Source organism: Gavia stellata, chromosome 33 (genome assembly GCF_030936135.1).
Source record: "Gavia stellata isolate bGavSte3 chromosome 33, bGavSte3.hap2, whole genome shotgun sequence".
NCBI classification, from domain to species: Eukaryota; Metazoa; Chordata; class Aves; order Gaviiformes; family Gaviidae; genus Gavia; species Gavia stellata.
This window is the reverse complement of record NC_082626.1, coordinates 979258-1005721: the sequence shown is the minus strand read 5'-3', so window position 1 is coordinate 1005721 and position 26464 is coordinate 979258. Positions and strand designations below refer to the sequence as shown.

At 69.6% G+C, this 26464-nt stretch overlaps 5 protein-coding genes across 5 annotated transcripts; 3 read left to right on the top strand and 2 right to left on the bottom strand.

Annotated features, from left to right (window-relative positions):
- The first annotated feature begins 992 nt into the window (after nucleotides 1–992).
- On the top strand, nucleotides 993–5404 carry TXNIP (thioredoxin interacting protein). Its single transcript, XM_059832181.1, has 8 exons — nucleotides 993–1435; nucleotides 2454–2526; nucleotides 2627–2774; nucleotides 3104–3206; nucleotides 3333–3589; nucleotides 3696–3852; nucleotides 4003–4151; nucleotides 4284–5404. The coding sequence occupies exons 1-8, from the start codon at nucleotides 1186–1188 to the stop codon at nucleotides 4317–4319; spliced, it is 1173 nt and encodes a 390-aa protein (XP_059688164.1). The 5' UTR covers nucleotides 993–1185; the 3' UTR covers nucleotides 4320–5404.
- Nucleotides 5405–10465: 5061 nt separating this feature from the next.
- POLR3GL (RNA polymerase III subunit GL) lies at nucleotides 10466–13845 on the bottom strand. Its single transcript, XM_059832354.1, is given in 8 exon segments — nucleotides 10466–10554; nucleotides 11017–11070; nucleotides 11072–11131; nucleotides 11259–11332; nucleotides 11415–11471; nucleotides 11556–11624; nucleotides 12257–12386; nucleotides 13726–13845. Coding segments are annotated over 8 exon segments (651 nt in total). The 3' UTR covers nucleotides 10466–10467.
- Nucleotides 13846–16613: 2768 nt separating this feature from the next.
- Nucleotides 16614–17974, top strand: ANKRD34A (ankyrin repeat domain 34A). Its single transcript, XM_059832070.1, is given in 2 exon segments — nucleotides 16614–17025; nucleotides 17028–17974. Coding segments are annotated over 2 exon segments (1359 nt in total).
- Nucleotides 17975–20840: 2866 nt separating this feature from the next.
- On the top strand, nucleotides 20841–22332 carry LOC132319981 (gonadotropin-releasing hormone II receptor-like). The gene is made up of 3 exons (XM_059832069.1): nucleotides 20841–21323; nucleotides 21439–21643; nucleotides 21836–22332. Exons 1-3 carry the CDS (start codon nucleotides 20841–20843, stop codon nucleotides 22330–22332), a joined length of 1185 nt encoding a protein of 394 aa, XP_059688052.1.
- Nucleotides 22333–23434: 1102 nt separating this feature from the next.
- Nucleotides 23435–25901, bottom strand: RBM8A (RNA binding motif protein 8A). The gene is made up of 6 exons (XM_059832358.1): nucleotides 25835–25901; nucleotides 25358–25417; nucleotides 25024–25101; nucleotides 24564–24700; nucleotides 24179–24315; nucleotides 23435–23496 (listed from the first exon to the last, which is right to left on the bottom strand). Exons 1-6 carry the CDS (start codon nucleotides 25899–25901, stop codon nucleotides 23451–23453), a joined length of 525 nt encoding a protein of 174 aa, XP_059688341.1. The 3' UTR covers nucleotides 23435–23450.
- Nucleotides 25902–26464: the final 563 nt, after the last annotated feature.

Below are 26464 nucleotides of genomic sequence, written 5' to 3'. Positions count from 1 at the left end.
AAATAAACATTCGCCTCAGATTTTCTCACCGGCTACTTTCTGTGCCCCCCCCCGCCCCGGCCTCAAGACGCTGACTCGGAGGATCCCGAAGCGCCGGGGGGAGCGGGAGGGGGTGTCACGCTTCGCTTTTAGCGCTATGACGGCGCGTTGAGGGGGATATTTCTGGGAAGGGTCCCCGGATCGCGGCGAGGGGGAACAGATCCCTCAGGGCTGGGTTGCGGGGGGCTGTGGAAAGCGCCCCCCCCCCCCCCCATTACCCCCCAGAAGGACAGAGGGAGGCCCCCAGGGTCAGGTTTCCATCCCTTACCCCAAATCCGTCCTTTTTTACTTCAGGTTATGTGGGGGGAGCGGGGGTACGGCGGAGGGGGGCTGAGGAAACGCCTCAGGTGCTGGCTGAGGGGAGGCCGGGGGGCCTGTGGAAAAGCCCGCAGGCCGCCCTGGGGGTGGGGGGCTGAGGAAGGGGGAAGGAAGGCCCCGGAGGGGTGAGGGGAGCACCGCAGGCCCTGCCAAGCCGCTCCCAGTTCGCCCAGTACCGCCCGGCCCAGCCCAGTAGGTCCCAACCCGGGGACGGCCCCGACCCTGAGGGCGCTCCCCCTCCCTCCCGGCCCAGAACATTACATCCTGTTCCCCGCTCGCCATTGGCCCCCGCCGCCGCTCGTCCTCGCTCCCCATTGGCCTGCCGCGCTGTCACTCCGTCCCCCTCACCGTCCCCCCCTCCACCCTCCTCTCCCTTGAACACGCTCGCCTCTCCTTCACACGCTGTCCACGCTCCGCACCCGGCGCGCTGATTGGACGGCGGGGCTGTAAACAAGGCGGCGGCGGCCAATGGGGGCGCTGATCACGCGAGCAGCACGCCTGGCCACGCGCCCTCGGCGTGGCGCTCCTGGCATCAACAAGCGCGGGCGGGGGGAGGGCGGGGAGGCGGAGGCTATAAAAGGCCGCGGCCGGCGGGGGCCGCTCTCAAAGCGTTGAGGGCTGCGGGCGGTGCGGACGGCTGTGGCGCGGCGCGGCGCGGCTTATCCCCTTCACCTCTAGCGAGCGAAGGCTGAAAGTGCCCTTTTTGACTAAAATTAGACGCTTTCAGGGTGTTTTTTCCTCACCAGGGGAAAAAAAGCCCCGCGGTTCTTGGCCTGTGCAGCCCCCTCGCTGGTTTCGCAAGAGCCTTTCCCCACGCTCACCTCAGCCATGGTGATGTTCAAGAAGGTGAAGACCTTCCTGATGGCCTTCAGCGAGCCTGAGAAGGTCTACTGCAGTGGGGAGAAGGTGGCCGGGCGCGTGTTGGTGGAGGTGGCCGAGGTCACTCGCGTCAGCGCCGTCAAGGTGCTGGCCTGCGGGGTGGCCAAAGTCAACTGGGCCAAGGGCCCCCAGCAGTGCAGGCAGGAGATGGAGTACCTGCGCTTCGAGGACGTCCTCACCCTGGAGGAGCAGCCCACTGGTGAGGATGTGGGGCCGGGAGAAGGGAGTTGGGGCGGCAGGAGGTGGTGGGGAGGGAAGGGCCTGAGAGCTGACCGCTGACCGGCGGCTTTTCCTGCTGGTTGGTCTCTGGGGAGGCTGGAGCGAGTCCTTGGTTGCCTCCTCTCTGGGTACGCGTCGACTGGGCTGGTGGCGCGGTGAGGAGCCGCGGCGTTTCGCTGGTGTCGGGGCTCGGCGGGGAGGCGAAAGTGGGGTTGGATGTTGGGTGAGCCTTGGGGGAAACAAGCAGGTTCGCCGGAACCTGAACAGGCAGAGGACAGCGGGGCTCAGCTAAGTCAAGTTCAAAGTTTGAAAGCCGAGGGCTGCCGAGCCCTGACTAGACCTTAACCAAGAGCCGGACGAGCTGCCTGCCGGAGCGTACAGAAGCCGCCGGCGCAGCTGGCAGAACAGGCGGCGACGGCGTACGCCCGCGGGGAGCGAGTACTGGAGTTGGCCTCGGCTGGGTGCCGCTGGATGGGTGGTGGTCAGGGAGGGGCGAGAGCGGATCTCGCCCGAGACAAGGGAGCCTCTTCCCCGGGACGTGGAGAACTCCCTTCGGCAGCCTCCCTCTTAGGCTGGCTCCAGGGAAGGCGAGAGATAGGGACTTGGCAAAGCGTCCCGGGAGATAAGCGGGGTGACGTGAAGTCATGGAGATAAGGCAGTAGTTGGGGAGAGGAGCGGGTGCTTGGTGCTCCCGCGAAGTGGAAGTAGGGTGTGGCGAGGAGAGGTGCCAGGGAGCGAAGTGCATCAGGACACGGTGTTCTGCCTGGGGATGGGGATGTTGAGAGGAGTGAGATGGAAGGAGCAGCGCTTCCCTGCTTCCAGGAGACGCCGGCTTCTCGGGCCTTTCTTGGGGGCAGGTGTGGGTGGCTCTTCGCCAACAGCTGATGCGGCTTCAGCTCAGCTTCATCGCCGCCTCTGTAAGCAGAACAGAGGATGGAGCTTCGGAACGGACCCACGGGGCTTCAGCTGACGCTTCCCTTCCCCTTTTCTTTTCCCAGATGGGGACGGCTCTGTAATCCTGAGACCCGGGAACAAATACGAGTACAAATTCGGCTTCGAGCTTCCCCAGGGGTGAGTATGGGACGAACGCCGCCTCTTAAAACGAAACTGGATCCCTATGGAAGACCCTCTTGGTGCCTCAAATGTGTCTCACAAGCGTCTCTTCCCACAGGCCTCTGGGCACCACCTTCAAGGGAAAGTACGGCTGTGTGGATTATTGGGTGAAAGCCTTCCTGGAGCGCCCGTCCTTTCCCACTCAGGAGATAAAGAAGCGCTTCGAGGTCATGGATCCTGTCGACGTGAACACTCCGGAGCTGCTGGTGAGTGCCGCTTCCCTCGGAGAGGGCTGGGTCTCGGCAGGCGTTAGGAGGGAGAAGAGCCCTTGGCTGGGGTCAGTCCGACCTCTGCCGTTAAGACTCCCCTAAGAGGCTTTATCGCTGGGCGCGGATTAAATACTTAGTTCTTAAGAAGTCCCGGTTACTTCTAGAAACCTACACCGAGCCAGCTCTAAAGCGAGGCGCTTGTTCTGCTTCCGCTTGAGCCTCGTGCGGAACTCGAAGCTTCTGTTGCCAAAGGGGAGGAAGGAAAGGGGCAGTGAGGTGGGGGCGGCGGGCGGGTTCCCCTCGGTAACAGTCTGGTCTCTCTGCAGTCCCCGATTGCTGCCAAGAAGGAGAAGAAGGTGTCCTGTATGTTCATTCCCGACGGCCGCGTGTCGGTCAGCGCCCAGATCGACAGGAAAGGGTTTTGTGAAGGTAAGAGCCTGTCCTCCTCTCTTGGAGGAGGGGAGACGGGGGGCCGGGTGGGGGGCAGCTGAAACGGGCTTCCCGCAAGGAAAAGGCTCCGACCTTCCCAACCGCCCAACGTTTTCCCCTCCCCAGGTGACGAGATCTGCATCAACGCCGACTTCGAGAACACTTGCTCCCGCATTGTGGTGCCCAAAGCGGCCATCGTCGCCAAGCACACCTACCTGGCCAACGGCCAGACCAAGGTCTTCACCCAGAAACTCTCCTGCGTCCGAGGCAACCACATCATCTCGGGCATGTCCGAGTCCTGGCGGGGCAAAACCATCCGCGTCAAGAAGCTCAAACCGTCCATCTTGGGCTGCAACATCCTGCGCGTGGAGTATTTCCTGCAGGTGAGCGCCGCCGGTTGCCGTTGCTCTTCCTCGCCTCGTCAGGCGGTAAACTCCGTCCCCTCTGGGCTCCCGACGCCCCTTAAAACCCCGCGCTTTCCCCTCGCAGATCTACGTCAGCGTCCCCGGCTCCAAGAAGATCATCCTGGAGCTGCCCCTCGTCATCGGCAGCCGCTCGGGCATCGGCAGCCGCAGCTCCAGCATGGCCAGCCAGACCAGCTCCGAGATGAGCTGGGTGGACCTGAACCTCCCCGACGCTCCGGAAGGTGAGTGGCAGCCTGGTGACGGCCAGGGCTTCCTCGGTGGGCACCCCTGGGACCCCCCAAGTTTGGGGGGGCTGAGAGGGGTCGGGGTGGGGTGCCGCGGGGGAGCGCAGGGGATCCCCGAGAGCTCAGGGCTCCCTCCGTCCCTCGCAGCTCCCCCCTGCTACCTGGACATCGTTCCCGAAGACCACCGCCTGGAGAGCCCCACCACGCCGCTCCTGGATGATCCCGACAGCTTCGACAGCCCCATCTTCATGTACGCCCCCGAGTTCAAGTTCATGCCGCCCCCCACCTACACGGAGGTGAGTGGCAGCGCTGCTGCGGGCGGGGGGCAGAGCCCCGGCGGGGCGGCCGCGGCGGAGGGGCTGCGGTGGGCCTTCGGCTCGGGATCGGCTCCCCAGGGATCTCAAGGGCCCCTGGGCTTCCTCCCGCAGGTGGACCCCTGCGTCGCCAACAACAACGTGCAGTGAGTGCCGAGTCAAGGGCTAACTCTCCCGCTTGTTCTTGGACTCTTGGCTCCACCGTGACGGGGGCCTTGCGGCAGCGCGGACCTCGCCCGGCGCGCCCCGCTGCCGGAGGAGCGGCCGCTTGAGGGGCACGGGTGTCCCGGCGGCTCCCGGCGGTGAGCGTGGAAGAGGTGGTGAAGTCTGAGTCTGTGTTCCCTCCCGTGCGGGCTGTGCCGAGGAACCCTGGCGTGGCCCAGGGCTGGCTTCGCACCTCGCTCGCAGCCAAAGTCTTCCGAAAAAACCCCAGACTACCGAGGCGCTTCGGTGGGAAGCAGCGGGAGAATCCTGAGGCGGAGCCGGGGAGGTGCAAAGGCCTCAAAGGCCTGCGCGGCACCCCCCGAGGAGAGGCGGAGTCCGGCCGAAAAAGACTTCCAAAAACCAGGCGTTCCGTCAGAAAACGCCTTCGACCGACGCGGGCGCCGCCTGTCCCCGCGCCTCGGTTCCCCGCCTGTCCCGGAGAAGCTGACCCCGTCCCAGCAGTGCTGCCCCGCATGCCGGCCCGTTCTCTCTCTAGAATTCCGGTCGGAAGCTCGGCTCCCCGGTTCCACATCCGTGGCGTTGATCCCCGTGTGTTACCTTCTCAGCCCACGGAAGCTGACAGAGTCCCTAGTCCCTCGATCCCCGTCGGTAACCGCCACACCGGCCTCCCCTGGTCGCCGGTTCCGCTGGCCTGGGCAGCACTGCGGGGGCCGATGGCATCCCGCCGGAGACGCCAGCCGGCGCTCCCCCTGTCCCAGCAGAATTCCCACCCGGTTCCCTCTTACCGTCACCACGCAAGCTGTCCTGACCAAAAGCTTGTCCAAACCTGGCTCATCCCGGCGGAACCCAAGCCGGGGGGCTGGCTCTTCCCGGTGCGGGGGGCGTGAAGAGCGCCTGCATCCCGCCGGCTGCCTCGGGCGGTGGAAGCCGCGACCGGCGATCACGAAAAACTCCTTTTCTACTCTTTTGTACGTGGGGTTTTGGGGGAAAAGCGAAGGAAGTGTCTATTTTGTATGGCCGTGCACGCGCCCCGGGCGGGCCGTGGTTTTAATAAAGATCTCTCTCCCTGAGGCGCTGGCTGAGCTCGTGGCCGCGGGGGGGGGGGGGCACTGCCGGGGCCCCGAAAGCGGCGGTGGGGTCACCATGGGGGGGTGATGCATCCACCGGCGCAGCTGGGTGCTGTCGCGGCACCCGCCTTTGGGTGCTGCCTCCGGTAACTGAGCGGGGCACCCAACCGCAGCCGCCGCGGTGCAGCTGCTGGGCCTTTTTTGGGTACAGCGCGGCGGCTCGCTGCTGCCTGGAGAAGCGACTCCAGCCGTAATCGCTCAAAGGAGGGTTTTCTCCCCATTTTTGCACACCCCGTGGCCGGATCGCCGGCGGCCTGGCACGAGCCGAGCTCTGCCGAGCCTGCGGCCGCGGGAGCAGCCGGGGTGGGAGCGGAGCCCCCTGCCCTCGCTGTGGCGGCTCCCCAGGCCTCTGGATTCTCCAGATCTCGGATTTCTCCGGGGTGAAAAGACAAAATCTGGTGGAAAAGCGGCACTGGGGAGCGGGGTGAGCGCTGAGGGCTGGGAGGGGAAACTGAGGCAGGGCCGGGGTGCGGCCCTGGGAGACCAGCCTGGGCCTCGGGGTGCAAAATTCCTGCCTGCGGCCAAGCCGCGTGCGCGGCATCGGTGCCTGCCTGGCTTTCCATCGCCGCTGGAGCTGGCACGGCCGCATCCCCCTTCCGCCGGCCCTTTTTTGGGGGATGTAGGTGAAAGTTGATGGAAAAAGGGGCCGGGGTGCTGGCGGAGCCGAGCAGCGGGATTCCGGCAGAGCGCTCCGCTCCCTCACCCCTCCCCGACTTGGCAGCCGCCCGCGTCACCCGGCCGCTCGCTGCCGGGGGGCTGCGGTGAGCCCCCCTGCCACACCTCAACCGGCACCCCCGGAGCGGGGACACGGGGCCGGCACCAGAGCCCTGTGGCGGGGTCCCGGTCCTCTCCGGCTGTGCCCACATGCAAATCCACTGTGCCTCAGTTTCCCCGTCCTGCCAGAGCCCCTTTCCCCCCCCACCCCCAACCTGCCCTTATCTCCCCGCTGCCGGCGCGGCGCGGCACCGGCTCGGCACGTAGGGGCCTTATCGCCGGGACGCCGGCGGCTCCGGCCATGCCAGGCCCGTGCGGTTTGTCCGGCCACGCTCCCCAACCCGCACCTTCGGCCCCGGTGACCCCGACTCCCCGTGGGGTGAGTGAGGTCCCTGTACGTGCCACACCGCCGGCCGGTGACACCGGTGACGCCCCAGTTGCTCCCATGGGTGTGGGGCTCACGGGGACCCCCTACACTCATCCACGGGGAGACCCCCCCGGCGCCCATTGCTCCGGCTGCCCTCTGTGCCTCAGTTTCCCCTCCCGGCGGCCGGCGCCGAGGCGTGGGGCCGAGCCGCGGTCCCCGTTCCCCGCTGGCACGGTCCTGGGGTGCCGGAGCCGCCCTCCAAGTGGGTGAAGGGTCAGCCCTGCTCCGGGCCAAGTATGGGCAGAAAGAGCGGAGCCGGGGGGGCCGCGGCCGCGGCGGTTGGCGGTACCGTGGGCCGAAGCCAGCGGGTTGCTGGGAAAAAGGGATCCGAGCTGCCCCCCCGACATTCCGGGGGGCGACGGAGCCTCTGCCCCCCAGAGCAGGGCTCTGCTCCCCGGCTTCGGCCGGCCCGGATCGCCCCGGGAGGCGCTGGAGGCGGCAGCGCGGCACAGGCCCGGCCGGGGCCCCGCGGGGTGGGGGTCCCCCAGCCAGGCCCCCCCGCCGGCCGCCCCACGGAGCCCCGAGCTGCCCCGGCCCCGCTCCTGCGTGGGGCCCGCGCCGGCTCCCGCCCGGGGCCAGCTGGGCCAGAGGTGCCGGCACCAACCGCGGCACCGGGGGCAGCAGGAACCCCGGGGTGGGACCGGGACCGGGTGGGATTGGGGATGGCAGTGGGGTGGGATTGGGGTGGGATTGGGGATGGCAGTGGGGTGGGATTGGGGTGGGATTGGGGATGGCAGTGGGGTGGGATTGGGATGGGATTGGGATGGGGATGGGATGGGATTGGGGATGGCAGTGGGGTGGGATTGGGGTGGGATTGGGGATGGCAGTGGGGTGGGATTGGGATGGGATTGGGATGGGGATGGGATGGGATTGGGGTGGGAATGGGGATGGCAGTGGGGTGGGATTGGGATGGGGATGGGATGGGATTGGGGATGGCAATGGGATTGGAATGGGAATGGCAATAGGATTGGAATGGGGATGGGATTGGGATGGGAATGGCAATGGGATTGAGATGGGATGGGAATGGGGATGGGATGGGATGGGATTGGGGATGGCAATAGGATGGGATTGGGGATGGGAACGGGGATGGAGATGGGGAGGGGGATAGGAATGGGGATTGGGACAGTGATGGGAATGGGACAGGATTGGGATGGGAATGGGGACTGGGATGACATAGGATGGGAATGGGATGGGGACAGGGATGTCCCCAGAAGGATGCGGAGCCGCCGGGATCGGAGCATCCCACAGCTTTGGGCCCCATGGGGCCCTCCCCGCCCCGGGTGCTCGTCCCGGCACGGGGTGACGTGGCGCGGCGGCGTTCCGGCTCCCTTCTTCGCGGCGGGATGGGGATGCGGCCACAGCCTCGCTGGAAAACACCCTCGCTCCCGGGGTGCGGGGCGCCAGGGTGCCGCGGGGCGGAGGCACAGCCGGGGTGACACACGCCGGCACGTCCCCCGGCCCCCCGAAACCGCCCCCCAAAACCGCCCCCACGGGGCCTCGTGCCGCCCTCCCGGCGTAGGGGGTGAAAATACCGGTGGCGGTGGCGGCCGCGAGCACGAGGAGGCCACGCGCCGCCCGCGTGCGCCGCCGGGAGGAAGAGGCCCCGCGCTGGCGGGGAAACCGAGGCACGAGCCCGGGCGGTGGCTGCGGGGGGGGTAAAGCACTCCCCCCCGGCTCCTTTCCCAGGGGATTTGGGGCTGCGCCCCCCCAAATCCCGGCTCTTCCCAGCCCCCCTTCCCCACCAAACCCAACCGGCGGTTTTCCAGCCGGATCCTTCCCCGGGGGGGGCCCCGCTGCCGCCCACCCTCTCGGGATTATTTCTTTGCCCCACAGGAGCACTGGGGGGTGCAGCTGGGAAATCACCACCTCCTGGAGTCCCGTGATGGCCCAGCCACCCTCGGGGACACCTCTTTGGCTGGGAGGGGGGGTCCAGCCTGGGTTTTGGGGGGGGGGGGGGAGGGGGGGGGCACCCCAAAGCGGCCAAGTGGCCCTGAGCTGCTGCAGCTCTTTGGGGTTTTATTACCGGGGAGCGAGAACCGGCCCCAAAGAGGATCCCGGCCCCAAAGAGGATCCCGGCCCGGGGCGGCGCTTCCCGTCGCAGAGGTTCACATGAGCAGCCCCGCCCTGGCGCCTGTCCCTTCCCTGTCCCTTCCCTGTCCCTTCCCTGTCCCTTCCCTGTCCCCTCCAGCTGCGGACAACACCTTCCCCCCCCCCCAAAAAAAAACCCCTTTTACCCCTCCCAGCAGCTCTTCTCCCTGCCGGCGCACGCAATGAGTTTGGCAGGGCTCAGCCCAGCACCCTGAATCAGCCCCAACTGGGGGGGGGTCTGGGGGCCCCCGAGAGGTCCAGGGATTGGGGAGGGGGGGTCAGACCCCTCTGCCCCCCGGGGAGGCACAAACCTTCCCCCGCCGGGCTGGAGCGGGGCCTGACCCTGCACCCCGTGCTGCCGGAGCCCAGCGCCACGGGGGTTCGTCCCGGCCGGGGAAACCCCGGGGGGGGACTGGGGGTCACCCCCCAACCTGCTCAGCCCCCCCCCCCCCGAGCTGCTGCTCTGGGGACACCCAGGGGATGGGGACACGGTGCTGCTGCATCCCCTGACTCCAGGAGCTGGGGATTTGCACCCCCCCGCCCCATAGCGGGTGTGCCCCGCACATGGCCGGGGGGGGCAATGGGGTGGAAAACCGGGTGCCGCCGGCCCCGCCCGCGTGGGGTGAAAAGGGGGGGCACCCATGGGTGCACCCGGCCCCCCCCCAGGGCAGGTGCCCCCCCCGTGCCCAGCGAGGGGGGTGGGGGGCGGAGGGGCCCCCCCGGTTTGAGGCTGAGCTGCGCCGGAGACCCAGAAATCGGCTTTAATCCACCCAAAATCGGGTGAACCCCCCCAGTGAGACAGCTGCCGCGGGGGGGGGGGGACACCCCCAAAACACCTCCAAAGGGACGACCCCCCCCCGCTTTGGGGACAAGGGGGGGCCCTCCCCCCAACCCCCCGCAAGGGGTCCGGGAGCCCCCCGGGACCCCCCGAGGGGGGGGCAGAGGGGCGGCCCCACGCGCCCCCCCCCCCCCCAGCACCCCGGGGTGCCCCAACCTTGGGGGGTCCCACCCCGGGGGGGTCCCACCCCCCATCCCTGGAGCACAAGTGCCACCTGCTGGCTGGAGGCGATGGGGGACAGGGACCCCAGTGACGGGGGGGACAGGGGAACCCAGTGACGGGGGGGACAGGGGACCCCAGTGACGGGGGGGGGGGGGGGAGACAGGGGACCCCCGTGTTGGGGGGGGGGACAGGGGACCCCAGTGTCCCCGGGGGGGGTGACAGGGACCCCAGTGACGGGGGGGACACACAGGGGACTGCAGTGACGGGGGGGGGGACAGGGGACTCCCGTGTTGGGGGGGGTGACGGGGACCCCAGTGTCCCCGGGGGGGGTGACAGGGACCCCAGTGTCCCGGGGGGGGTGACGGAGACGCTGGTGTCCCCGGGGGGGGTGTGACAGGGACCCCAGTGTCCCAGGGGGGGTGATGGGGACCCCAGTGTCCCGGGGGGGGTGACAGGGACCCCGGTGTCCCCGGGGGGGGTGACGGGGACCCCGGTGTCCCCGGGGGGGGGGTGACAGAGACCCCAGTGTCCCGGGGGGGGTGACAGGGACCCCAGTGTCCCGGGGGTGGGTGACAGGGACCCTGGTGTCCCAGGGGGGGTGACAGGGACCCCGGTGTCCCAGGGGGGGTGACAGGGCCCCCAGTGTCCCAGGGGGGGTGACAGGGACCCCGGTGTCCCAGGGGGGGGTGACGGGGACCCTGGTGTCCCGAGGGGGGGGGGTGACAGGGCCCCCAGTGTCCCAGGGGGGGTGACAGGGACCCCGGTGTCCCGGGGGGGTCAGTAGACCGCCTCATCCATGTTGTCATCGCTGTCAGCGCCGAAGTCCTCCCCGTTGTCGAAGTAGGACATGATGTAGTCGGTCTCCTGTGGGGGGGGGGGGTCAGGGGGGGTCCGGGGGGGTCCGGGGGGGATTGGGGGGTCGGGGGGGTCGGGGGGGGTCAGGGGGGTCAGAGGGGGTCTGGGGGGGGGTCGTGGGGGTTGGGGGGGGTCTGGGGGGTCCGGGGGGTCAGGAGGGGTCTGGAGGGGTCAGGGGGGGTCCGGGGGGGGATTGGGGGGGGTCCGGGGAAGTTGGGGGGGTCTGGGGGGGTCGGGGGGGGGATTGGGGGGGGTTGGGGGGGTCCGGGGGGGGATTGGGGGGGCTCCGGGGAAGTTGGGGGGGTCGGGGGGGGTCGGGGGGGGGATTGCGGGGGGTCGGGGGGGATCCGGGGTGGTCAGGGGGGGTCAGGGGGGTCGGGGGGGCACCTGCAACCCCGTGGCCGGGGCGGCTGTACCCGTCACCCCAAGGGGGGTCCCACCGGGACGCGCCCCCCCGCAGCCCCCCCTCACCTCCTCGTGCTCCTCCTCGTCATACTCCTCTTCCTCCTCCTCCTTCCCTTCTTCTCTCCTCCTCCTTCTCCTCTTCCTCCTCCGACGTCACCTCCTCCTCCTTCTTCTCCAGGCTCTGGGGGTTCAGGGGAGCCCCTGCGGCGTCAACCCGGGGGGGGACCCCAAAATCCAGCGGGGCCACGGCGGGGGGGGGCACCCCCCACTGCCACGGGGGACGGCGGCCGAGCCTTCGGCCTCGCTACCTCCAGCTTCTTAATGGCCTCCTCCTTGTCGAGCGCGACCCGCTGCTTGCACTTGGGGGTCAGGAGGGGGGTCCCTGCGGGGGGGCAGTGGGGAGCGTCACCCCCCAGGGGGGCCGAGTCCGGCCCCACGGGGGGACACGGGGGGGACACACTCACCGCCTTTCCGCAGCCGCCGCACCCGGATCTTCAGCTCCCGCGGCAGCCGCCTCCAGTCTGTGGGGCAGAGAGTGGGGCTGGATCAGTGTCCCCCCCCCGAGCCCCCCCCGCCCCACACCGCCCCCCCGGGTGCCCCCCAACCTGGGTTCCAGTCGATGGCGCTGTCAATGGGGCTGGAGAGCTGGTACTTGTCCGAGTAGCGCTCGATATCTGGGGCAGCCCAGGGCGGGGGGGGGTCAGTGGGGCGGGGGGGTCAGTGGGGCAGGGGGGGGTCAGTGGGGCGGGGGGGGTCAGTCAGTGGGGCGGGGGGGGCGCTGAGGGGGGGCACCCATGGGGACACCCAGGGGTGCAAGGCAGCCCAGCTGGAAACAGCCACAGTGGGGCCCGGTGCGGTGGGGGGGTCACAGCAGCGTGGGGGGGGGGCTATGGGGCTGGGGGGGGGGGGGGGGGGGTGTCCCAACGCAGTGGGGCTGGGGGGGGGGTGACAACATGGGCTGGGGGTCCCAATGCAGTGGGGGTGGAGCTGTGGGGCTGGGGGTCACGGGGTAGCAGGGCTGGGGGGGCACAATGCAGTGGGGCTGGGGGCCGTGGGGCTGGGGGGGGATCACCTCACAGTGGGGCTGGGGGCTATGGGGCTGGGGACTATGGGGCTGGGGGGCCATGGGGCTGGGGGGTCACAGCACTGGGGTTGGGGGTCCCAACGTGGGGGGCCACAATACAGAAGGACTGAGAGGCCCCAGGGCAGCGGGGCGGGTGCTGTGGGGCGGGTGCTGTGGGGCGGGTGCCGTGGGGCGGGTGCCCCCCTCCCCTGCTCGCGGGGGGCCCCGTCCCCCCCCCCGTACCTCTGCGGGGCGCCCCGGGCTTGACGCAGTAGGGGAGGCTCCGCATGGCCCCGCGCAGCTCCTGCTTCAGCGCCAGCATGTACTCCCCCTCCTCCCCCCCCGGCAGGGGGGCCGCCCGCTGCTCCAGCGGCTGCGGGCACACGTGTGGCGAGCGCGTCGGTGCTCAGCCGTGCTCGGGGCACACGTGCAGTGAGCGCGTCGGTGCTCAGCCGTGCTCGGGGCACACGTGCAGTGAGCGCGTCGGTGCTCAGCCACACTCAGGGCACACGTGTGGTGAGCGTGTCGGTGCTCAGGCACGCTCGGGGCACAGCACATGTGCAGTGAGCATGTCAGTGCTCAGCCACACTCAAGGTACACGTGTGGTGAGCACATCAGTGCTCAGCCAGGCTTGGGGCACACGTGTGGTGAGTGTGTCAGTGCTCAGCCACGCTCAAGGCACATGTGCAATGAGTGTGTCAGTGCTCAGCCACACTCAGACACATATGCAGCAAGTGCATCAGTGCTCAGCCACACTCAGGGCACACATGCAGCGAGCGTGTTGGTGCTCAGCCACCCTCAGGACACAAGTGTGGTGAGCGTGTCAGTGCTCAACTGCGCTCAAGGCACAGCACACATGTGGTGAGTGTGTCAGTGCTCAGCCACACTCAGGGCACATGTGCGGTGAGCGCATCACTGCTCAGCCATGCTCAGGGCACGCATGTGGCGAGTGTGTTGGTGCTCAGCCACACTCAGGACACACATGTGGTGAGAGCATCAGTGCTCAGCCATGCTCGGGGCACACGTGCGGTGAGTGTGTTGGTGCTCAGCTGTGCTCAGGGCACATGTGCAGTGAGCGCATCAGTGCTCAGCCACACTCAGGGCACACATGTGGCGAGCGTGTCAGCGCTCAGCCACCCTCAGGACACATGTGCAGCAAGTGCATCGGTGCTCAGCCACGCTCAGGGCACACGTGCAGCAAGCGTGTTGGTGCTCAGCCACCCTCAGGACACATGTGTGGTGAGTGTGTCAGTGCTCAACCGCACTCAGGGCACACGTGCAGCGAGCGCATCAGTGCTCAGCCACACTCAGGGCACACGTGTGGTGAGCGCGTTGGTGCTCAGCCACACTCGAGGCACAGCACATGTGCAGCGAGCGCATCAGTGCACAGCCAGGCTTGGGGCACACGTGCAGCAAGCGTGTCAGTGCTCAGCCACCCTCAGGACACACGTGTAGTGAGTGCATCAGTGCTCAGCCACACTCAGGGCACATGTGTGGTGAGCGCATCAGTGCACAGCTGTGCTCCGGGCACACATGTGGCGAGCGTGTTGGTGCTCAGCCACACTCAGGGCTCACGTGTGGCGAGCGTGTCAGTGCTCAGCCATGCTCAAGGCACACGTGCAATGAGTGTGTCAGTGCTCAGCCACACTCCGGACACACGTGTGGTGAGTGTGTGGGTGCTCAGCCGCCCTCGGCCCCCCCCCATGACTTACCGGGAAGAGGGGGGAGGGCTGGAGGGTGGGGGGGGGCAGCGCCTCCCCCTTGGCGATGCCCACGGCCTCCACGCTGAAGGTCATCTGCCCCCGGCCCCGGGCCCGGCCCCGGCCCGCCATGGGGGGCGCTGGGCACAGCCGGTGACGGGGGCGCGGGGGGGCACCCCCTGGGACACCAGTGGGGACACGAGTGGGGACACGGCACAGGGCACACCCCCCCCGGGACACGAGTGGGGACACGAGTGGGGACACGGCACAGGGCAGCCCCCCCCCACCCCGGACAGGGGGTCACGAGTGGGGACATGAGTGGGGACATGGCACGGGGCACCCCCCCCGGGACACGGGTGGGGACATGGCATGGGGCATACACCCCCCCCGGGACACGGGTGGGGACACGGAGCGGTCCCCGGGACACGGGACACGAGTGGGGACACGACACGGGCACACACCCCCGGGGACACGAGTGGGGACACGGAGCGGCCCCCGGGACAGGGGGACACGAGTGGGGACACGACACGGGCACACACCCCCCCGGGACACGAGTGGGGACACGGAGAGGCCCCCCCGGGACACGGGACACGAGTGGGGACACGGCACGGGGCAGCCCCCCCCGGGAGCGGCCCCCCGGGACACGGGGGACACGGGGGGACACGGGGGGACACGGGGGGACACGCGGGGCCGCCCCCCCCCGCTCCCGCCGTCCCGGGGCCCCCCCCGCCGGTACTCACGCGCGCACGCGCAGTCGCTCCACGTGCGTCCGGCGCGGCGGCGGCCACGCAACCGGTGAAAGGGGCGGGACGTACGGGCCAGCGCCGCGCTGATTTGCTGGCGGCGGAGCCAGTCAGAGGGGAGGGGACGGAGGGGGCGTGGCGGGGGCGTGGCGGGGGAAGGAAGGAAAGAACGGCGGGGGGCGGGGCTGGAGCGGGGCGCCCCGCCCACGGCCCCGCCCACTGCCCCGCCCACGGCCCCGCGGCGTCTCAGCCCCCCCCAGCGCTGTGTCCCCCCGCACCGCTCTGCTGCGACCCCACTGCACTGTGACCCACAGCCCCACGGCCCTGTGACCCACAGCCCCATACCTGTGACCCCCAGCCCCACAGCCCCCAGCCCCACACCCGTCACCCCCAGCCCCACGGCCCACAGCCCCATGGCCCCCAGCCCCACATTATGTGAAGCCCAGCCCCACACCCTGTGACCCCCAGCCCCATACCCGTGACCCACAGCCCCACAGCCCCCAGCCCCATGCCCTACAGGCCCCTGCCCCATGCTCTGTGACTCCCAGCCCCACACTATGTGACCCCCAGCCCCATGGCCCCCAGCCCCACACCCGTCACCCCAGCCCCATACCTGTGACCCCCAGCCCCACAGCCCCCAGCCCCATGCCCTACAGGCCCCTGCCCCATGCTCTGTGACTCCCAGCCCCACACTATGTGACCCCCAGCCCCATGGCCCCCAGCCCCACACCCGTCACCCCAGCCCCATACCTGTGACCCGCAGCCCCGCGGCCCCCAGCCCCACACCCTGTGACCCCCAGCCCCACACTATGTGACCCCCAGCCCCACGGCCCCCCGCCCCACACCCTGTGACCCCCAGCCCCACATGGTCACCCCCCGCCCCACGGCCCCCGCCCCCCCCCCGCGGCCCCTCCCCCCCCGCCCGCGCGGGCGGTGCAGTGCAGCGGCTCCGCCACCGCCACCGCTGATTCACCGCCCGCCCCCCCCGCGCCGCTGCCGCCCCGATCAGCCCCGGGGGGCCCTCCCCCCCCCCCGCCCCCCCCGCGCCGCCGGCGGCAGCTCCGGATGGCGACCGCCGCCCCACGGCCCCTGTGCCCCCCTGTGCCCCCCCCCGGCGGAGGGCAGCGGGACCCGGCGCGGGGGGGGACCGCGCTCCGGTCGCCATGGTAACGGGGAGGGATGGAGGGGCGGGGGGGGACCCCTCCGGGGGGGACTGGGGGGGACTGGGGGGACTGGGGGAACTGGGGGGACTGGGAAGACTGGGGAGACTGGCGGGGACTGGGGGGACTGGGTGAACTGGGTGAACTGGGAGGACTGGGGGGGCTGGAGGGACTGGGGAGACTGGGAAGACCGGTGGGGACTGGGGGGGACTGGGGGGACTGGGAAGACTGGGGGGGACTGGGGGGCTGGAGGGACAGGGGGGACTGGGGGGACTGGGTGAACTGGGGGGACTGGGGCGGACTGGGGGAACTGGGGGGGGCTGGAGGGACTGGGGAGACTGGGGAGACTGGTGGGGACTGGGGGGTCTGGAGGGACTGGAGGGACTGGGAGGACTGGGGGTACTGGGGAGACTGGGTGAACTGGGGAGACTGGGGGGGACTGGGGGGTCTGGAGGGACTGGGGGGACTGGGGGGAACTGGGGGCGCCGGCGGTTCCCCCCCATTTCCTTGGCCGGTCAGAGGCAGGAGGAGGAGGAGGATGAGCTGCCGTCGCCATGGCAACCGCGCAGGCAGGGATGGGGGGGGGGGAAATGGGGGTACCGGAGGGGGTGGGGTGGGGGTGGGGTGCGGGAGGGGGATGTGGGGGAGTACGTGGGGGGCAGGTGGGGGATGGGGGTACAGGAGGGGCTGTGGGGGGGGTAACCGGGGGTGGGGGGGGGACACGGGGGGACACGGGGGGACACAGTGGGGGGCGCAGCCCCGCGGCAGAGCGGCCCCGGGGACCCGCTGCCACGGGCTGTGCCGCGACGGCCGGTGGCATCGGCGGGAACCGTCCCCCGGCGGGAGGGGGCTGGGGAAACTGAGGCAGGGAGCTGCGCCTGCGCCGCCCCGGGGGGCCCGGGGGGGCTTCAAGGTGCGCCGCGCCCCGTTGCAGTGAGCGGGCGACGCTCCCGGCCCAGCACACCCCTCCGCCATCCCCGCTGCCGTAAACGCCGCCATGCCCAGCCCCGTCCGCCGCCCTCCCGGTGCCGCCGGGCCGCCCGGTTTAACCGCGTTACCGGCGGACGGTTCGGCGCTGCTGCGAGCCGTGGCACAGGGCAAGTTTCGCCTCACCCGGCTCTTGCTGGAAGGGGGGGCCTACATCAACGAGGGCAACGCCGCCGGGCAGACGCCGTTGATGGCCGCGTGCCGGGCCGGCTACGCCGACCCGCCGGAGCAGCCCCGGATGGTTCGGTACCTCCTGGAAAACGGCGCCGATCCCAACATCCCCGATAAAACGGGCAAGACGGCGTTGATGCACGCCTGCGCCGAACGCGCCGGCCCGGCGGTAGCCGCCGTTTTGTTGGCCCACGGCGCCGATCCCAGCGCCCGCGATTACGCCGGAGCCTCCGCGCTGGTTTACGCCATTAACCGGGGGACCGGGAGACGCTGCAGGTGCTGCTGGACGCCTGCAAGGCCCGAGGGAAGGAGGTGATCATCATCACCACCGACACCTCACCCTCGGGTACCAAAACCACGCGGCAATACCTAAACTCGCCGCCTTCGCCGGGGCTGGAGGAGAAACGCTCGCCGGCGCTCTGCATGTCACCCTCCGACATCGAGGTGCGGACGGCGGCTTCGCCCGCCGGCAGCGAGAAAGAAGAGGAGAGGGACATCTTCTGCTTCCCGCCACCGCCGCCGGCACCGGTCACCGCCGTGCCGGAGCCGTCCCGCGCCCGGGGCCGGCCGCTGAAGCGCCTCAATTCGGAGCCCTGGGGTTTGGTGGCCCCGGGGACAGAGGGGGCGCGGGGACCCCCGGAGCGGTTGGTGGTGGGGATGGAGGGGCTGAGCCTCGGCGGGCGCCCGCGGCGGCACAGCGTGGAGGGCCGGGAGGCGGCGGAGCTGCCGGGGGCCGCCTGGGCCGAGCGGGTGCCCCCCGCTTGCCCGCAGCCGTTGGCACGTCGCAACACGGCCCCCGAAACGGCGCGGGTCAAACCGCCTCGCTGGGAACCCCCCGAAATGGAGGGGCGCCCCTGGGCCGTCTCGCCGCCTCCCTCGCCGGGGCGAGGCCGGCGCTGCGCCGCGTCGGCCATGCCGCTGCCGGCCGCCGAGTCCCCCCCGGGCACCCGCCGACGCCCGCCCGGTTTGCTGGAGCGTCGCGGCTCCGGCACCCTCTTGCTGGAGCCCTTGGCCCCGGGGAGGGCCGGCTTCTTGCCCCCCCTGCACGCCGGCCCACACCCCCCCGGCCCCCGCGGCCCCCCGGCCCCCGGCTCGCCCAAGGGACGCCGCAAGCTGCTGCGCCGGCACTCCATGCAGACGGAGGAGATGCGACAGTTGGCCAACTTCCAGAGCAGCGTGGCCCTGGAGCCGGGCAGTTAGGGACCCCCCGTGGCCCCCCCAGACCCGGCTCCCGGCGTCCTGGGGGACCCCCCGGTGAAGGGACCACCCCGGGTGGCCGCTCTGTCCCTGCCCGGCTGCTCTCGTGCCGGCGTGGGGCCTCCTCATGCAGGCGGTGGCAACGTTCACTCTGAACCCTACTGATGACTGCAGGCACATGACAATACTTCCATTGCTGCCATTGGCAGATACTTTGCACGACCCCAAATTCCTCCAGGAGCCGGTATCCCCCCCAGCTCCCCTGCATCTTCCTCCCGCTCCCTCCTCATCCTCCCGGCAGCGCTTTTCCCTACGGACCTTGGCAGCAGCCGCCGGCTGCCCCACCCGCCCCACATCCGGGGGGTCCCCACCAGCGCCAGGCGCCACTCGGGGCTGGGTGCTGTGAGCAATAACAGCCGCCGGACGCCCGTGTCCCCGGTCGGTCCCTCCCCGGGGGGGTCTCCCCCTGTTTTGGGGCGCGGGGTCCCAGCGAGGGGGTGCCGGGGCGGGAGCGGGCGGGGGGCACGCGCTGTCGGCGTCCCGGTGAATAAAGGCCCCAGCACGGCTCAGTCCGTCTCCGCGTGTTGGGGGGCCGGGGGGGCGCTCACCGTGGGCACGGGCAGGGCGGGGCCGGCACATCGGGGCACATCTGGGTGCTGCACATCTGGGCAGTCGGGTGTGTGGGGACTGGCACATTTAGGTGATAGCACACCTGGGTACTACACATCTGGGTGCCGGGGTGCACAAGGACTGGGATGTCTGGGTGCCAGCACATCTGGGTGTCGGCACATCTGGGTGCCAGGGTGCACAGGGACCGGCACATCTGGGTGTCGGCACATCTGGGTGCCAGGGTGCACAGGGACTGGCACATCTGGGTGCCGGCACATCTGGGTGCCAGGGTGCACAGGGACTGGCACATCTGGGTGTTGGCACATCTGGGTGCCAGGGTGCACAGGGACTGGCACATCTGGGTGTTGGCACATCTGGGTGCCAGGGTGCACAGGGACTGGCACATCTGGGTGTCGGCACATCTGGGTGCCAGGGTGCACAGGGACTGGCACATCTGGGTGTTGGCACATCTGGGTGCCAGGGTGCACAGGGACTGGCACATCTGGGTGTCGGCACATCTGGGCGGGGCCCCCGGCGGCTCCTGCGGGGCCGAGCGGGGGCAGAGGCCGCGGGGGGGGCCCAGCGCCGGGCGGGTGCGGGAGCCCCCGCGGGGACCGGACCGGGGCCGCGCTGTGCCGCAGCGGAGGACGGGGCGGGTCGGGCGCGGCGACACCGACTGCAGCAGCCGCGGGCGGAGAGCGCTGCGGAGCGGTACCGCACCGGAGGGGCTGCGGGGGGGCGCTGCTGTGGGGCTCTGCCGTGGGGCTCTGCCGTGGGGCACTGCTGTGGGGCTCTGCTGGGGGGCTCTGCTGTGGGGCGCTGCTGTGGGGCACTGCTGGGGGGCTCTGCTGTGGGGCTCTGCCGTGGGGCACTGCTGTGGGGCACTGCTGTGGGGCTCTGCCGTGGGGCTCTGCCGTGGGGCGCTGCCGTGGGGCACTGCCGTGGGGCTCTGCCGTGGGGCACTGCTGTGGGGCTCTGCCGTGGGGCACTGCTGTGGGGCTCTGCTGGGGGGCACTGCTGTGGGGCTCTGCCGTGGGGCTCTGCCGTGGGGCACTGCTGGGGGGCTCTGCTGGGGGGCTCTGCCGGGGGGCTCTGCCGTGGGGCACTGCCGTGGGGCACTGCTGGGGGGCTCTGCTGGGGGGCTCTGCCGTGGGGCTCTGCCGTGGGGCACTGCTGGGGGGCTCTGCTGGGGGGCACTGCTGTGGGGCACTGCTGGGGGGCTCTGCTGCGGGGCTCTGCCAGGGCTGGGGACACTGCCATGGGGCACTGCTGCTGCTGTGGGGCACTGCCGGGGCACTGCTGCTGCCGGAGGACAGTGCTGGGGCTGGGGACACTGCCATGGGGCACTGCTGTGGGGCACTGCCAGGTCTTGGGGCAGTGCCAGGGCTGGGGACACTGCTGCTGCTGGAGGACACTGCCGGGGCTGGGGACACTGTTGGGGGACACTGCCAGGTCTTGGGGACACTGCTGTGGGGCACTGCCACTGCTGGAGGACACTGCCGGGGCTGGGGACACTGCCATGGGGCACTGCCGGGGCTGGGGACACTGTCGGGGGACACTGCCAGGGCTCAGGACACTGCCGTGGGGCACTGCTGCTGCCTGGGGACACTGCCAGGGCTGGGGGGTGCTGCCGTGGGGCACTGGTGGGGCTGGGGACAGCGGCATGGGGCAGTGCTGGGGCTGGGGACACTGCCGTGGGGCACCACTGCTGCTTGGGGACATCGCTGGGGACGGGGGCCCTGGGGTGGCCATGGGACCCCCCCACTGTCCCCTTCTCTGTGGCCTCGGTGACAAGAGGATTGTCAAACCCCCGCGGGGTTACGCACTCCCCGGGAGAGGAGGAGGAAGGAGGAGGAAGGACGCCCCAGGCTGCCCAGGGGACACCGAGAGCGGGTGATGCCGGGGGGCACGGGTGACCAGGCGGGTGCTGAGGGGTCCTGGGGGTGAGCCGCACCCCCGGCTGCTCCCAGAGCCGGGGGGGTCCTCGGGGAGGGGGGACAAGGCCACCGTCCCCAGCCCGGGGCCGGGCTCCTTTCCGCACTGCTCCCCGGCGTCGGAAACGAGAGGGGACCCGGGCGGGCGCCGTCGCTCCGGGACCCCCCCGGGCTGAGACCCGACCAAACTCAGGGCAGAGGAGCAGGACCCCCCCGCCGGGAGGATCGGGGCAAACCCCAAAGATGCTCAGCGTCACCACGTCCCTCTGCGGGGACGAGCCCCAGCGGGTCCCCGGGCTCCCAGCCCCGCGGCGGCCACCGCCGGCATGAACGGCACCGGGACGGCGGGGAACCGGAGCTGCGCCGGCGAGGAGCCCGTCCCGCTGCCCACCTTCTCCACCGCGGCCAAGGTGCGGGTGGCCGTCACGTGCCTCCTCTTCCTCTCCTCGGCTTGCTGCAACGGTGCCGTGCTCTGGGCGGCCGCCCGGGCGCCGCGGCGGCGTCTGCCCCGCGTCCGCGTCCTGATGGCCAACCTGGCGGCGGCCGATCTGCTGGTGACGGTGGTGGTGATGCCGTTGGACGCCGCCTGGAACGTCACCGTGCAGTGGTACGGGGGGGACGCGGCGTGCCGGGCCCTCATGTTCCTCAAGTTGGCCGCCATGTACGCCTCGGCCTTCGTCACCGTCGTCATCGCGTTGGACCGTCACGCCGCCATCGTCAACCCCTTGGCGGTGGGCTGCGCCGAGAGGAGGAACAAGGCGATGCTGTGCGCGGCGTGGGCGCTCAGCGCTGTGCTGGCTCTGCCCCAGGTGGGCGAACCCCAGCGCCGGGGTGGCGGGGGGAGACCTCGGGCGGGATGACGATGATGATGATGACGATGTCGGGGGGGAGGAAGGACGCTGACAGCCCCCCGGCCCCTTCCAGGCATTCGTCTTCCGCACGGTGAGCCGGTCGCGGCCCCGCCGCTTCGTGCAGTGCGCGACGGTGGGCAGCTTCGGGGCGCACTGGCAGGAGACGCTCTACAACATGTTCACCTTCGCCTGCCTCTTCCTCCTGCCCCTGCTCGTCATGGTGCTCTGCTACGGCCGCATCCTCGCCGCCATCTCGGGCAGGACGAGGGACGCCCGCGGTGAGAGCACGGGCCGGGCCGGCGCCGCTCCTCCACCCTTCGGTTCTCCTCTTCCTTTTTCACCCCGCCATGCTCCCGCTGGGCTCCGGCACCCCGCTGGGCTCCCCTGGCCCAGCGCTCTTCGTCAACGCCTGGGCGACGCGCTCCTCTTCCTCCCTCCGTCCTACCTCCTGCTCCGTTTCCGCCCCGCAGCCTCCTCCCCGGAGATCCAGCTCCGTCGCTCCTACAACAACATCCCCCGGGCCAGGATGCGGACGCTCAAGATGTCCATCGTCATCGTCCTGACCTTCATCGTCTGCTGGACGCCGTACTACCTCCTGGGCCTCTGGTACTGGTTCTCCCCCGAGATGTTGACCCGGGAGAAGGTGCCGCCATCTCTCAGCCACATCCTCTTCCTCTTCGGCCTCTTCAACACGTGCCTGGATCCGCTCGTCTACGGGCTCTTCACGGTGCACTTCCGCAGGGAGATGTGGCGCGCTTGCCGCTGCAGCCGCCGCCGGCACGAGCAGGAGGTCGCCTCCGCCCTCACCGGTTCCTTCCGCGTCTCCACCACGGCCGTGCCGGCCAGGAGAGCCGGCAACGGCCTGGGGGGATCCGGAAAGCACGAGCTGGAGGTGATGGCGGGCACAGCTCCGCCGGGACGGAGGTGCGAGCTGTGCCGGAGGAGGACGGTGGAGAGCTTCATGTGACGGCGAGGCCAGGCTGGACCCGCGGCAGAGCGAGGGGACCGCCCGAAAGCGGGACGGGGGTGACAGAAGGGCTCTGTGCCACCACAACGCCGCTCAGCAATAAACTCCGGTTATTTTCTCAGCAGGAGCCTGTCTTTGTGCCAGGGGGTGGTTTAACCGGAGCCGGCACCGTGGCATCAGCGGCACATTTCCGCGCCGGGCTGGCTCTAACGGCACCAGCAGTGTGCGAGGAGCGGTAAGCCGGAAGCAAGGCGCCCCGTGTCAGGCGGGAGAGCAAAATCTGGGGCAGAAATTCCGTTAAAAGACGCCGCAGGGGCTCCTCGGGGGGGAAAAAAAGGGTGAATTTAAAACGTGCCCCTTCGCCTGCGCTGGGGGCGGGGGAGAATCCAGCACTGCCAGCGCCGAGCTCCAGAGAAAACCCGCTGAGCCGACGGAGCGCGGCGCACGGCTAAAGCAAGCTGTCTCTTCCAAACGCTACTTTAAGGGAAAAACGGCTTTTTCAACTAAGTTGTTCGACCGCCAGCCCCGAGATCAACAGCCGTGACGGTGACATCGACCCATTTCAGGCGAATCTCAGGTTAGGAGGGAGGCAGGAAAGGAACCGGGGCTCGGTTACCGCTTCTCAGAGTGTTTAATTAAGGACAATAACGAGCGGACAATTTTACACAAAATCAGTTATTTAAAAGGCTGAGCGCTCGCAAACGCATCAACGGAATAACCCCCTCAGGAGATTTAAGGAACGGTTGCCTGGGGTATAGAAAACAACTTCTCTCCAAAAGAAGTGCGGCCAAAATGCCAGGTCGCTCGCAGGCGCAACAAAACGCTTAAAGCCGCCGCGGTTTGAGACGTCGCGGGGCTCGAGGGCCGCGTTCGCCACGGGCGCCCCTGGAAATAACCCCCAGAAACCTCAGGCGCTGCTTCTTCGCTCAAGTTTTCTTGTTCGCAACCAATAAAATCCGGTAAGAAGCAAATTTGCCGAAGCGGTGAACTGTTCTACTCCTCCAGCTGTTCCTCAAATGCCCCGTCCCCAGCGTACAAACCCTCCTCCCCCCCCTCCCAGTTTCCCTCCCAGTTCCCCCAGTTTGGACTGGGAACGCACGGGTAGAAACGAGGATCTATCATCGGCGTCTCCTGTCCGGACTCCTGCTGCGTCGGCGCCCGCCCCTGGAAGAGAGGGCAGAGCGTGTCGGGGGCGGTTTATTGGTATTTCGCACCTACGCAGTGATTTCACTCTCAAATCTCCTGCGATGGAGTGATGTCATCAGCGGACAACTGATGTCATCTACCCGCAGTTCTGTAGGGCCCTGTATACGGTCCAGCTCTACGCTGGGGACTGTCGGGGGGACGAGGGGCTGCCTGGATGGCCACGGCCAAAGAGTTACGAACAACGGCTCCGTGTCCAAGTGGAAACCAGTGAGGAGCGGGTGTCCCTGAAGGGACCCTACTGCGGCCTTTCCGTATGGAAAGGGGTTCATAAGAAAGACGCAGAGGGCCTGTAGTGACAGGACAAGGGACAACAGTTTTAAACTGGAAGAGGGTGGCTTTAAATTGGACGTAAGGACGGAATTCTTTACGCTGAGGGTGGGGGGACGCTGGCGCAGGGCGCCCAGAGAGGTGGTGGGTGTCCCGTCCCTGGAGATGTTCCCGGTCAGGCTGGACGGGGCTCTGAGCAACATGATCGCGTGGAAGGCGTCCCTGCCCGTGGCAGTGGAATAGGTGGTCTTCAGAGCTCCCTCCCGACCCAAACCCTTCGGGATTCACCCCAGCGCAGGTTCCGGAGCTTTCGGGGCCAGGCGGACAAGCCGGTCCCGGCACAGCGAGGTCTCGCTCGCGGCTCGGCCCTTACCTCCTCTTTCCTTTCGGGGGCCCTCTCACGAAGCACCAATCCACGCTGATGGGCTGCCCCATCAGCTCCTGGCCGTTCAGCCCCTCCATGGCCGCCTGCGCCTCTTTATAGGTTTCGTACTCCACCAGAGTGTATCCCTAAGGAGCGGGAGGGAGGGAGCGTGAGCCACGGTGGATCCCGGTGAGGGGCCGGACACGGGAATAATCCCTCCCCAAGCCCTGCTCGATCCCGGCCCCCGCAGCACAGCTGGGGAAGCACGAGCGCGTGTCACTCCCAGCCGGTGCCACGTGGACGAGTTCAAACGCCCCGGAAGCCAAAAGGGAGGCGGCGAAGCAGCCGAGAGGCTCGAGGGGCAAGCGCAGCGGCGCTGAGCACCCCCTCCTACCTTCAGGTAGCCCGTCCGTCTGTCGAGGTTCAGGTGGATGTTTTTTATCTCGCCGTACTCCGCGAATTTGTCGTGGATGTCTTCTTCCGTCGCCTCCTCGTGAACCCCCGTGACGAAGAGAATCCAGCCCTCCACCGCTGCGGTGCGAAAGGGGTAAGAGTTACGCCGAGCGCGGGGCGCGCTCCCACGTCGGCTGTGGGGTCTCAGGGAAGGGGCCCCCCCAAAGCTGCGGTGAAGCACAGAGTGAGCCGTACACGGGTGGGAAGAGGAGATGGAGCCCGGGAGACCAACGCTCTCGGCTTAGCCCGAAATAAATCCCGGCAAGGCGGGGAAAGGCTCTGTCCCAGCAAGGTCTGAACCCCGATAGGGAGCCGCAGAACCCACGCTCCCCCACCGCCTCCCTTCCCTCCGGGAAAGCGCCTGCGGTGAGGGCTGGGAAGGTGCCTCCGGTGATACTCACACCTCTGCGGGCCGGGCTCGTCCCCGTCCTGCTCCACGCTGTCGTAGTCCTCGCGCACGCGGGCCCGCGAGCCCTCCTCTGGGCACAGCGAAGAGGGGGAAAGAGAAATGGGCGACTGGTGCGTCACCCAGGAGGACGCCAGGGCCCAGACAACCACAAACCCATTTGAAACTCCCCCAAAGCACCAAGACGGACGGGGTTCCGCACCGGACCGCTCTCCAAGCGACGCCGGGGGAAGCGTTTAACCCAAACCGGGAGACGGAGGCCCGGAGGGGTGGGGGCACCCCGGGCCCCGGCGGGCGCAGGAGGGGGAAGCGCGTGCGGTGCTCCTCACCTGAGCCGAAGCCTCGGCCCTTCCGCTTCTTGGCCTTCTCCTTCAGCTTGTGGATGCTCTCTGCGGGGAGAGGGGAGCGGGTGGAACCGGGGAAGCGACCCAGACACCACGGTCGCGGGCCGGGCAGGTCCCCCCCGGGGCCGGGCCTGGCACTGAGGCCTGCGGGGAGTCGGGGGGACCGGGACCGGGACCGGGCACCGCCAAAGGCCGAGGGGACGGGACCCGCGGGCCGAGGGGAGCGGGGCCGGGCCGCCACCGGGGGTCACCGGCACGGGACGAGGGACCGAGCTGAACCGGCCACGAACCGGGACTGCGGGGGGGGACCGACACAGGGCCGGGGGCGACAGGGCCGCGGCCCCGAGCGGGTCCAGGCGGGACCCCCGCGCCGGCCCCAGGCGAGGAGGCAGCGGGTCGGAACCGGGCCGGGCCGGTGGGCGGGGCCGCGCCGTTAGGGGACGGCCCCAGCGCCGCCCTCACCGTCGCCATCCTCGTCCATGGCGAAGTCCTCGCCCCCCGCCTCATGCAGATCCAGCACGTCCGCCATCTTGCCGCTCTGGCTGCCGCCGCCGCCGCGGTGCACGCCGGGAAGCGCGCCGGAAGCGCTGCCGCGCGGGTCGCCGCCATCTTGGGGAGGGCAAAGAATTTCGTGTCCCCCGCGCCGCCATCTTGGGGAGGGCAAACCAGTTCGTGTCCCTTCCCCGCCATCTTGGGGAGGGCAAAGCATTTCGTCTCCCGCGCCGCCATCTTGGGGAGGTCACAGCATTTAGTCTCCCCCGCGCCGCCATCTTGGGGAGGTCAAAGCATTTCGTGTCCCAGCGCCGCCATCTGGGGGAGGGCAAAGCATTTCATCTCCCCACGCCACCATCTTGGTGAGGGCAAGGCATTTCGTGTCCCCCACGCCGCCATCTTGGGGAGGTCAAAGCATTCAGTTCCCCCGCGCCGCCATCTTGGGGAGGTCAGAGCATTTCCTCTCCCCCGTGCCGCCATCTTGGGGAGGTCAGAGCATTTCGCCCCTCCCCGCCGCCATCTTGGGGAGGTCAGAGCATTTCGTCCCCCCCGCGCCGCCATGCTGGGGAGGGCGGGGGTGCCGCTCCCCCCGAACTGGGG